This window comes from Cricetulus griseus, assembly GCF_003668045.3.
Source record: "Cricetulus griseus strain 17A/GY chromosome 1 unlocalized genomic scaffold, alternate assembly CriGri-PICRH-1.0 chr1_0, whole genome shotgun sequence".
Taxonomy (NCBI): domain Eukaryota; kingdom Metazoa; phylum Chordata; class Mammalia; order Rodentia; family Cricetidae; genus Cricetulus; species Cricetulus griseus.
The window spans coordinates 59,701,653-59,714,312 of NW_023276806.1; the positions used below are offsets into that span (position 1 = coordinate 59,701,653).

At 42.3% G+C, this 12,660-nt stretch overlaps 1 protein-coding gene across 1 annotated transcript in view; it reads right to left on the reverse strand.

Moving 5' to 3' along the window:
* Positions 1-4,058: 4,058 nt before the first annotated feature.
* Rnf115 (ring finger protein 115) overlaps positions 4,059-12,660 on the reverse strand; it is a 65,855-nt gene continuing 57,253 nt past the window's right edge. Inside the window, exons 5-9 of the mRNA XM_027393724.2 lie at positions 11,954-12,025; positions 10,786-10,858; positions 9,787-9,880; positions 6,559-6,674; positions 4,059-5,309 (exon numbers count right to left, since the gene is read on the reverse strand). Coding sequence (XP_027249525.1) covers positions 5,178-5,309; positions 6,559-6,674; positions 9,787-9,880; positions 10,786-10,858; positions 11,954-12,025 — 487 coding nt within the window. The 3' untranslated portion in view covers positions 4,059-5,177. The remainder of the gene's footprint in view (positions 5,310-6,558; positions 6,675-9,786; positions 9,881-10,785; positions 10,859-11,953; positions 12,026-12,660) is intronic.

Sequence of the window (12,660 nt, forward strand, 5' to 3'; positions counted from 1 at the left end):
TATTCTTTTGTTTAAAAAGAAGAAAGGGAGAAATGCTGAGACATGAGACATAAGACATAAGACTATAAGTTTATTATAAGGCCCGGCAGAGTAGGGAGACTAAGAAGAGGAACAGGGTTAAATGGCTGACCGCCATGGCCGGTCGCCATAGAGAGAACACATAGGTGAGAGAGAGAGTAGAAAGGAAGCTGAGAGGAAACAGAGTGGGGAAACAGAGAGAGGAAACAGAGCAGAAACAGAGAGCGTAAATGGGCAGGGACCTATCTTTTAAAGGGGTCCTCTGTATCTGCGTGCAGACTTAGTTCCCATGGAACCTTGGGCTGACCAGGGTACTGCCTGTTCCACCAGGTAACAGGGGCAGGCCAGCATAATGCCTGAACCTTTCAAGGGGTGCATTAACTCCTGTCCAAATGTCTAAGCTGGGAGATCTGCCTTCCCTACCTGTGGGGCTGGAAACTCATCAGCTCCCTCAGTCAGGCGCACTATCAGGCTTTCAGTCTAAGCTGCAGAGTGCTGGCTTTTCTGGTGTTCAGGCCTTCAGACTTAACTAGAGCCGCACTCACTGGATTTCACACTGAAGATCTCGGGACTGCTGAGCCATCATCATTGCACAAGCCAATTTCTTATGCTACATTGCTTCCTGAACCACCCAGTTGATTCTTTTTGTCTGAAGAATCCTAATTCCTCAGCATAAACTACCCAGAAGTCTGAGGTGCCTACCACTATAGGAACACTAAAAGTTGAGTAGGACACGTCTGGGAAACAGCAAAATGCCCTATGTCCTCTCTGAGAGACCACAAAAAATTAAAGTAATGTCGTCTATGTGCTATACTATGCATCAAAGAGGCAGACCCCTGCCAACATTTTGTTTCCATATTATATAAAATTAATTTCTAGTTCTAGCTCCTCGGTTGTAACTGGAAACACAGCAGCCTGTCTCAACACCTCTGGACAAGAGTGAGCAGATGAACACTTCTGAGCTACTATAATCTTCCTGAGACAACTGATAATGTTTGACTCTGCAATGTGCTCCAACTCAATACAGCTTCCTCCAGGTTAGTGAGCATTCATAACAGGATTGTTTCCTCCTCCCAATCCAAAGTCACTGTGTATTTTCAGGCTATATTTTATGGCCTGCCCATAATAAACAGATCATGCCCCCTGAAGAAACATCCATGTTGTTTTTCATTAAATTCAGTTGCTGCCCCTTAAGCAACTGCTGTCCTAATAGGCAATCGAAACTCTGCAGTTACCAGTTCAGCCACCAGTCAGTTGGGAATTCTGTTCCCTCATGCACTAGCTCTATCAAGGTAGCTAGAGGAAACTATTTAGATCTCTATTCCTCTATAGAACTCAAGGTTCAAAGTTTGAGGTGAAATTCTGCTCGCTCAGAGACTGTATTGCAAGTAACTAACCTCCTCTCCTATCTTGTGTCTCCCCCCAGACATCTGCTCAGCCCCTACTTAAGAACCCTCGATACATATGGTTCCTCCCTACCACTTCCTGTCAGCTAGTTGCTGACTCAACCCCCTGACCCTAGGTTAATTTTATTTAATCAAACAAATGTAGCATGTCTTTCTGCTGTGGTCCACAAGATAATACAGTGAGATTTCAGTCGACAAACTCACCAGGCTAACCCATCAGAATTCCTTTGGAGAAAAACCCCCACTTGGAAAGCCTTGGGGATACCTGCCCTTTGAATGGTTACTGTCATCCCTGTTAAACCCTTGTGAACCATAGTGCTCTCCCTTTTACATAGTAGGATTCGTCCGAAGACCCCAGCAGTGCATTAATCAATTATTGGGCACAACTCCCTGTTGTACTGGTAAACTGGATAACCTTCCCCCACACGGTGGGGCCCTGGTGTGAAAGTATTCATATAGTCAAGCAAACCTTTTGTTCTCATAATCAAATCAAATCTATGCAATTTAGAAGCTAGCTCCCTACAATTATCTCTTATGGCAGGACACTCAACAAGGAGAGGAGCCTTGCAAATAGACCACATTCAGAGCCTCAAAAGACAGGCACTGAGTAGGAGATAGACCTGTCTGCCCCCACTGACAAGCAGGTCTGGGAGGCACAGATTCCTCTAACAGTCAACTCAGGAAAGTGCAGCCTACTGGTCCTTGCTCTACCTTAACAAGCTATCAATACACCTTAATCCTACTGATATAAAATCTTAATCTAGGAAATGGTGCTTTTACTCCTAAGATTCAGGAAAAAGAAAAAAAAAAGAAAGAAAAAAAAGAAAAGAAAAGAAAAAGCCGGGCGTTGGTGGCTCACGCCTTTAATCCCAGCACTCGGGAAGCAGAGACAGGCAGATCTCTGTGAGTTCAAGGCCAGCCTGGTCTTCAGAGCCTGGTCTCCAGGATAGGCTCCAAAGCTACACAGAGAAACCCTGTCTCAAAAAACAAAAAACAAAACAAAACAAAACAAAACAAGATTCAGGAAAAAGTATGGATCACTTAACCAGCCCCAAAGGAAGGAATCCCTTCTCACCTGGGAGTCAGCAGAAAGAACTAATGCCTCACAGCTTGGTCTGCTGCTTGGCTGCAAGCTGCAGCCCTTTGATCTAGTGTTGGGAGAATCCACTAGCAATTGTCGAAAATGCTAATACAGATTAAGAGCCCATTTTCTTTCCACAGCTTCTTAAGCAAGTCTCCATGGCTACCATGATGCGTGTTTCCCGATACTTAGAAAGGGAAAGCAAAACACAAGGCATACAGTGTTTCTTCCTGTTTTACATTTATTAATTGTAAATTTCTAGTATTTCTTCCTTGTTTTACATTTATCAATTATAGACTTCTAGTTTAACAAACCACATAAATGTAGTTTTATGCACTAATACTTTTCTCCCATCTTATCGATAATAAGCCCCTTACTCCATTTATCCCTTCCCCGACCGATAGAGTTTTGCCTGGACACTTCACAAGTCATGTCCATCCTATCCGGTCCTCCCCGCCCCAGACATGAGGTGCCCACTTTTCTCAAGATTTTATCTGCCTTCCTGATTCTGAAAGATATACATGTCTGGTATCTTTGCTTTTGTCAGGGAAAAAATTGCTAATTGTATCTAAACTGGGTATATAAACTGGAAGCCTTGGGCGGGAGGTGCTTCTTTGAAGAATAAAGAGCCATAAAAGGAATGTGCATTTGAACCAGCTTGTTTCCTTTTACCCTCAGACCTTTGTTAGTCAAGCCTTACCAGCTTACTTAATAAGCCCCTAACCTGGACCCTGACAGCACATCAAGCTGGAACTGAATGCCCCCACTATCTTTGCATCATTAAACAAAGATTCCACAGCATAAATGAATATAACATGTCTTAAACTAATATTCCACAACACACCCACTATGAAGGCATAACATGAGTGGATATAAGAAAATATTTTTCATTTCCTCTAAGCTATTTAAATTGTGTGTGTGTGTGTGTGTGTGTGTGTGTGTGTGTGTACACATGAAGCACACATTTTGGAAACACTGGAGATTGGCCCTAGATCCTTATACATATCAAGCAAGTATTCTACAGTAATCAATATCCTAGCCTCTTTTTATTTTTTTTTTAGACAGACTCTCCCTAAGTGGTCTAGGCTAGCTTTGAACTCACTATGTAGCACAGACAAACCTTTAAATTGTGAACCTCCTGCTTCAGCCTTCCAAATAGCTGGGATTACGGGATCCATGCCACCAGAACTGGTTTTTGAACCATACTCTGACCACAACCTTTAGGAGCAGGCTATTAGTTCAGCAGGCCACTCTCTCACTTTTTTCTTTTCCCTTCCCAGTTTCTTCATCCCCTAACAAAATACAAAGACATCTTTAACCCACACACTCTCCCCAAAACCAAGGTGTAAGTCATCAAAAACTGGAGAAGGACTCGTAGCCAAGAAAGAGACACACCAAACTGTAATGATCTTGTTCTGATTGTCATGAACTATGAAATGCTGATGTCATGCTTCTAATAGGACTGCCTGCATACCTTCAGTGCTGGCTCTGGTACACCAGCAGCTGACAGATGTCTCCATTATGTCCTTCTGAGACACCGAAGTTCAACAACATTCTGAACAATCTCCATTTATTCATCTTTAAACACGTACAGAGCATGTGTATGGTAATTGTTAGAACATAAAGCGAGGTCTACCTTTCCCAGACTAAGCTGTTTTGGGCATGATTACATTGATCAGATTGATTCCAAGTATAGCTACAACTGAACGGAACAGGAAGTTTCACACATGAAAAATGGGCTTTACAAACTAAAACAGACAACATAAAATTTCAATTCCTAAATAACAATGAATTACCAAGAATGTGAACTGGTATAGAAGCACTGATAAAATAAAATCCTATTTTTATGAGGGAAATTATTGTAAGGTCCCTAGTATGAAAGACAGTAAAGAATGAGTTGAGGGTCCTTAAAAACATCTCAGTAGTAAAAAGACTTCCAACATCTGTTCTGTGTTTATATGCTGCCCAACTTAATGCCAAAAAGGAACCAAAATCAGATTTTTTTCCAACCCAAGACTAAGACATGCCATGTTGATTTTTAGGGAAACTGTACTTCCAGAATTAAAATAAGAAAATCAAAGTGAAGATGACAGGCCACTTTTCCTTCCCACTGTAATTTTCCTTAATTTGCTCTCTGAAGATAAAGACAAAACAGTATTAGAGTCTCAGACCCCTGAATTATTCTTACCTTGCTAATGTGGCCAAGAGTAGGTACTCTTGTACAATTAAGACAAAAAAGACTTTATATAACAAGACTTTAGGGCTCTGGCTCTTCTGTATTTGCTGCAATGTCCATTACTGGTGGGATAGAGACTGGAGGAGAGGTAGAGACATCCATTATAAGACAATATGACAGCAGAACCCTAGCTAGACTTTAAGGAACTGTTCTACTACTAGGCAGGAGCAAACGGACATAATTAAATTTCACACTTAGAAAGGTATTACTCTGAATTCAGGAACAGGAGGCATTTGGTTGAGGATACAATCCCATCTGTAAGTCCTAACCTTAAATTTAGAGAAATACACTCATTGCATTAATATCATGGGTTGGGGTTTCTTACATGATTCCTAAATCCATCTACGATTTTGTTTGTTTGTTTAGTTTTTAAACAATTTACAGCTATGATAAGAAGACTAATACAGGCAGCCCTGGTTCAGGTGTGGTCTTTGTTTCAGAAAGTCCATCGGTCATGTAGCTGGCTGTCATTGCTAAATCTGTTGCTTGCAGAGGTCTCGGAGCTCTGGGTTTGCCGAGTAGAGTCCTCACCATTTAAGCTCTTCCTACATACTGGGCATGTGTCATGCTGAAACAAAATGATGTATCAGTCCACGTAAACAGCACAACCTGAGAAGCTAGGAATACCAAATACTTCAGAAACCCCAAAATCAAGTTGAGGAGATGGCTCAGTTAGTAAAATGCCCACAAACAAATACAGAACCCATGTAATGGGTTACATGTAACCCATATAAAATGCCAGTGATGTTTGTAATCCCATTGCTGGGGAGGCAGAAACACAGACCCCTGGGGTTTGTGGCCAGCCTGATCTGTCAAGTTCCAAGTCAACCAATCAGAGACACTATTTCAACAGTCAAAGTGAATACTTCTTAAGGAACAGCATCTAAGGTTGACCTCTGGCCCCCCATACATACACAGCCTATGTATCCACATGCCACTTCACCCCCAGTAGTGATTTAAGGGAGCCTGCCTAGCATTCACGAGGTCCTAGGTTCAATCTCTAGTACCACCAAAACTATTAATAAAACAATGAGTTTACAATGAAAAAGATACCATACCAGGATATCTCCAGAACTGAATTTTAAGCAATAGACAGCATTCTAAGCCAAGAAGCTACTAAAAGCAACACATAACAGCCAACAAAACAAACTGTTATCAGTGCCCTGAATTATGAGAGAAAGGTAACTATCAAGTCATTTCCCCCATGGAGTCTAGATGAGGCTAAGCAAACCTTTTCTGTAAAGGGACAGAGAGGGGAGGGAGAAATGCTCAGTGGTCAAAAGCATGCACTACCCTTGCAGAGAACCGAGTTCAGTTCCCAGCACCCATGTATTACCATGTGTTTGTAACCCAATCTCCAGGAACTCTGATACCTCTTCTAGCCACCGAGAGCATCTGTATTCATGTGTACATACCCACTTCCACACATGTATATACATAATTTAATTAAAAACTAAATCTTTAAGGGGACAGAGAATAAGTTTCTAGGCCTTGCAGGCTATACCAACCCTGTCCAGCTAGCACAGGAACAGCCACAGTCTGTTAAATGTGTTTCAGAAACAATTTATTTACAAGACCTGCTGGCATGCCACTGAGGCCTGTGTGCTAGAGCACACTATCCTCTGGGTAGAAGCACTGCAGAGGGATAATAATTGAACAAAGCAACATAGATGATGACACCAGGAGCCAGCCAGGAAGGCTAAAATCTGATTTGTTTGGCCCTCTGACCTCCATCTACATCTTCTGAACCAGCCTCATCCCAGCTAAAAGGTAACTTGCCAGCTGCCTGGTCACAGGTCAGAGCCCACTGTACTCACCAGTTCTAACCATGGCACAATGCAGCTGCTGTGAAAGAAGTGGTTGCAAGGTAACTGCCGGACTTTCTCTTCAACTGTGTAATCTTCTTTACAAACTGGACATTCTAAACCCGTATCTGTTGGAGGAAGAAGTGCACTGTAAAGTAACAAGCAAAAGGAAGGCAGGAAAATAACCAAGTTCCAGGCATATGGTGCAGGTCTATAACCCCAGCACTGGAGAGCAAGAAGCATGGAAGGTCAAGGCTAACCTGGGCTACAAAGTCTACCTCAAAAACAAAAACAAAACAAAACAAGAACAAAGCCAAACAATCTGTTCCTAACAAATCAAGAAATGCATTAATAAAAGGTGTTCTCCCCTCCACACACACACATACCAGGGAGGGTGGAAGGCAGATAAAAAGTATGAATTCTATTCAAAATGGAAACAGATATGGCAATAGACATTGAAACAAATGGGGCTAACTCCAACAGACCTAACAGGAATCATATAGTAGGCCCAATTTTAGTGCAACAAACTATAAGACTCAGCAGAGTTGGCCCAGTGAGGTGGCTTAGAGAATAAAGAAGCTTGACACCAAGCCTGATGACCTGAGTTTAATTCCTGGAACCCAAATGGTAGGAAAAGTAAATCGACTCCCACAAGTTATCCTCTTATCTTCACACATGCATGGTGATTCATGTGCTCACATATGCAAAATAAAAACAATTCTTAAAATTTAAAAAATGAGCAGAAACGTGTCTATTAAATAAAATGGGAAAACATCCTCCCAAATGTGTAACAGCCTCTGTCAGCCAGTTTTTGCCTAGAAAACAGTGGCAATCTATGCTCCATAACCAAGGGACTTATCTCAGCAACCTTCATAGTGTCTAGTCAGTGTTTTAACCACCTTTATCCTGTTCTTTTCCTTATTATGCTCTCTTCAGTGTGACTGTCCCAGGGTCCTCTGAAGTTGTTAATTAAAGGCTGTACCAGGAGATACGTCACAGAACTACAGGAGACAAGTGCACTCAGGATTCCAAACCAATCAACAGAAGACTTTTGCTTCAGAGAAAATGGCTACTATACCCAAAGTTTTAAGTGGCAAATTCTGAATTGCAGAAATCTGGTTAATAGTATCTAATGGCTGAGCTATGCTCCAGGCCCTAACGATGATCAAGGCATTTGGAGTAAGACTTCCCCTTAAAAGATCCCTTCCTAGCTAGGCTGTGGTGGCGCACACCTTTAGTCCCAGCATTCCGGAGGCAGAGGCAGGCAGATCTCTGTGAGTTTGAGGCCAGCCTGGTCTACAGAACGAGCTCTATGTCAAGTCTACTACAACAGTCTACTAGGCAGCACCCAATTTTAACCCTTTATGTGGGGGACCGAATATCGGGTCCCAGGTTCTGGCTGTCAGCAGCGGTGGCACAGGAAACTCTGGCCCACTATTGTATTGTTAATGTCAGCAGGGGTACTTTTGTTTACCTGGCCTGAGGGTAATATGCCTCTTATTTGTATCTGTATGTGCCTAAGCATCAGAATAGGCCCTCACCTGGGCAGAGGGCTAGAGACATGTGAGTAATGTATGAGGACAGAAAGGTGAGGAGTGGCCAGAGCAGGAGGGAGAGAGCATCGAGAGAGGAAAGAGAGAAATGGCTGCCTCGTAGTATAAGCAGGATGGTTAAGCGACACCAAAAAAGATGGCTAGTAAACAAATGACTCTAGTTCCAAAACATGGAACTGAGAGCTCTCTGAAGATGACAAGATGCCTGTGTTTGGTCTTTATAGCTGTTGCGTTCCACAAAGTTTCCAGACCCACACACCCCCACTCAGGTAGAACCTCATGGCTGTCATGGGTTAAAGCTGAGACAAGCCGGGCCACGACACCTTTAGCAATCCAAATATATCCAAACTCCACCTCCAACTAATTTCCCCTAAACCAGCTTCAGGATAGCCCCAATTCATCTCTGCCTGGACTCTTGGTTAGCACCTTAAAATCAATAAACTCAGAATTAAAACCATCACAGCATCTCCTTATGCAGACCAGAGCCAATCCATGGTTCCCCATTACCCGATGGTGGCCATGTCACCTTTGTAGCCCTCTGGAATTTTATAATACCTTTAATAATCCTGCCTCCTTCATATTACTATGTAATCAGCAATAAAACTAATGTTTTTGTTTTTTCAAAATTGAACTTTTCTTTTGTCTTTGGGTCATACTATGTAGGCCTAGATAGCCTAGAACTCACTCTGTGGACAGTCTGACCTTGAACTCAGAGATCCTGCCTGTTTCTGCCTCCCTAGTGCTGGGATTAAAGGTGTGTGCCTCCATGCCATAATTGAAAATTACACGTCTAAATCTAACTTTTCCTCTCTGCCAGTACTAGCATTGTCACTAGAACACCATCTGAACTACAGCAAAAGCCTCCCTAGTTTCTGTTTCCACTCTCTCTCCTTTCCGCTTTCTCTAACACATTATTTCAGAGAACCTTCCTAAAGATCTCTTACACCTCTCACTCCTCCATCTGAGGATGCCTTTCAGAAGGGTGAAGTAACTGGAGAACACCAACATAGTCATGATGTTAGAGTCGAATATAAACCACTTTCTTACATTCTTCTCTCAAACATCACACCCTGCCCTCAGTTTCCTCTCCCTCCACTCCTCCCACCCAGTATACCCACACCTCCCCTCTCCCCCAGATCCACTCCTCTGATAAACCGCTCTTATTAGCTCTGGAGTGGACTCAGATGTGAGAGGTAGAGGGAGTCTGACCAGATAGGGAAAGGAGAGGCTTGTTGAAGAAAACCTTCAAACTGCAAGAGAAGTTTCAAGATGTTTTACGAAGTAGAAAAGTTTTCCCTGTCTCCATTTACCTGACTGCACCACACATTTGAAACAAATGGCAAAAAAACAAAACAACAACAAAAAAGAAACAAATGGCTAGCCTCATTATTTGTCATCTTCTCCTCTCTATGGTATCATGTGCCCAACACTATTTCCAACAGCTTTTTAAAACATTTAGTGAGTTTTGTTTCCAATGGTTAGTTCTTGTACTAATTATAATCAAGTTTTGTATAAAGGACTGTATCTCTTTATTTCCAATGGGACCTAGGAAGCAGGCGTGCTAACTAGGTCCTCCACAGCTGGTAGCCAGACAGGAATGTTAGGAAACCATAGTTTTAGAACAGAAATGCAACGAATGTTAGATCAGATGTCACAGGACGACAGAACAAATATGAAAACAACTTACCAACTTGTTCCTGAGTTACTGTCACTGTTGGGAGGGAAGTGATCTTTTCCTTGTCAGCTGGAGGGGGACCTGTGTTTTCTAGCTGTCCTAGAAGCTACAAAAAGAAAACGCAGCAATGTTGGTTACCTCAGTACCTGCAGAGGGACCATTCCAGCTGAGAACAAACAGGGCAGGCAGCATCAAGACTGTTCACAGCTCTTAACTTCGGCAGGACTCCAAGAAGCTGGGTTCCCCTCCCGGTGACGGAACACTCACAGCTGCTTCACAGTGCCAGAGTGACACCAGGGTAAGCCATGATTAAAGACAGACTCTTAACTGAAAGGCTCACCTTTGGGCACAAAGCAAATTTAACATACCAAGAGTTGTGATGTTCTGAATGAAATTACACCTAATAAAAATCAATAACTAACTAGTTCAAAATTTCCTTTGGTCAGAAGGAAGGTGTGGGAGTATGAAAAACAGCAAAAACCAAGAAATGGGTATATGACTGTCTATGAGAAGACTCAGAAATAAACAACATGCTTTCTATTCTCAGCAATCCACAGGGAGATGAAAACCAGTCAAGGATAATGAACATAAACAAGGGGAAGCAATTACACACGGCATGGAAAGATCTTGTCTCTGCTTCCTTCCTCTACTTTGCTCCATCCTGCAAAAACCCCTGCTTCAACATGTGCAACCCTATTGTTCCATGAAGCACCTGTTCCTCATAGGACTAAACCAGAGGACAAAATTACAATATACTGTTACAGAAGAAGTTTTTACTTCCTCTAGAGGTAAAATAATCTAGAAAATCCCTGATGCCTAATAGGAACATGGAAACTAGGCTAAACCCATAGCCCATCCATCCATTTAGTAGAAACAGAAACCCAAAAGCTCAAAATGTCAGTGAAAGCAGAGTGATTGCCATTTCAGAAAGTAGCAGAAGGAATGCAGGAAGCCTGTGGACCCATGAGACACACTGAACAGACACCCTTGTTTTCAAAAGCAGCTCCTCACCTGGGTTACAATGGCATCAAGCCCTGTCTGACCCCAGGCATAGTCCCCAGGGTTGGAGTGCAGCATCCCGCTCCTATACGTGAGATGAGACAGACAAGATTAGGTGGGGTGACCAGGCTCTGCCTTATTCCACGAGGGGGGTGGGGAGGACTAGCAATGGGATACTGCTCTCTCGGAGGAGAAAAGTCACTAGTCCTCTAAAATGGAGAGGCAAAGAAATTCTCTGTATTTGAAAGGTCAACCAGATTATCTAGAGATAGGCTTCCATTCTCAACAAATTTTACCTAACTGGAACAAAATGTGATGCCATCTAAAATGCCACATAACATCCCAGAGCAAAAAAGAGCTTACTGCCCATGGGTTAAGAAAGGTTTGCGTTTTGTCTGACCCTTATTCAAAGAGGCCACACGTGTCCTGAACAGTAAGGACTTCCTGGCAGAGAAGCAACCACAACAATTCCTGTGAATTATGGACCCAGCACTTACAAAGGGACTTGGCTGATTTCTGTCTTGGTGCTGTTGGTTCAGTACCTTGGATGAAGGCACAGGCTCTAGCTAGACCACACTTAACGTAACCAGAGGCTATAAAATGGGATAAATGTGGGGAAGGACTGAGTTACCTCTGAACAGAAAACCCTCCTATAGCAACATTAGAAGTCAAGTAACTAGAGGAAAGACGGTTCTTGGAAGATGCTGTCTGTAATCCCTGCCATGCCTAAGTGTCACTCTGATACTGAACTACGTGTGTTTTTGGTTTGTTTGAGACACTTCCTTACTTTGAGTAAAGAAAGAATGTTATGTTTTCAACTTCAGAAATTATTAAAGCACATCTTCCTGTGTGGCCCATAAGGAAAACTCACAAAGCAGATACCAAACCTGGCAGGGACCATGTCATTATCCACCTCAACATTACCCTCAGACCAAGACAGGAGAGGTACCAGGTATAATATCCAGCCAATATCTTAAGGGACCAGGACAGCTGTCCTGAACATCCTCAAGGAAAAGTCAGTTCTGATTGAGCTTAGACTCCACAAACAATGGCGTCCAACATCCCGGGCACATCCACACACTCACCTATGCAGCTTTTCCTTTTTCTATGGTACAGAAATGATAGTATCTAAAATGGAACTACTCAAGCAGAATAATATAGACAAAGAATGGTCACTCACCAAGAAAAGGGATGTGGGGATCCAGGAATTGCAGAATTTGCAAAGAATCCTGCAAAGATCTGTTGGATTATTCTGTTAAAGGAGGGGAAAAAATAAGATAAAACAACACACAGAAATATTCTACGGACAATCATGGCTGACTAATCAAAAGCCAATACCCTAAAATACAATTGTTTTCAACTGGTCATTATACAAAAGATACCAGCAGAAATCAGTCCACTGCCTACAGTATGTGTGTCCATTATTGCTCTTTGTGGGTTCTTCCACCTTATAGATTAATACTATTTTTTATGAATTAGGTTAGAAAAATACCTTGATGGTATGATGTAGTTATCAAAACATTTCCTTGGGTCTCTGATACTAATGTGAAAAAACGGTTCAAAAGATGCTGTCCCAAGGGCATCCTGGACCCATTTTCTTTTAAACAAGGGCATTAAGCTAACAACATAAGTCTGACAGTAGCCAATATTAGACCACAGGACAAATATGTCTACAAATTATTCAATACTTCTCTCCCTTCAAACTTGGTTGGACTTAGTGACTCATGTCTTACAGACAAGATATGGCAGAAATGACTATGTGGCTTGCAAGATTAGGATATAAAAGTTATCATGATTTTCCTTCTACCTCTGTCTATATACTGGATCATTTACTCTAAAAGAGCCAGATGCCAAGTCAAGGGGACAGTCAAAGAGCTCTATGGAAAG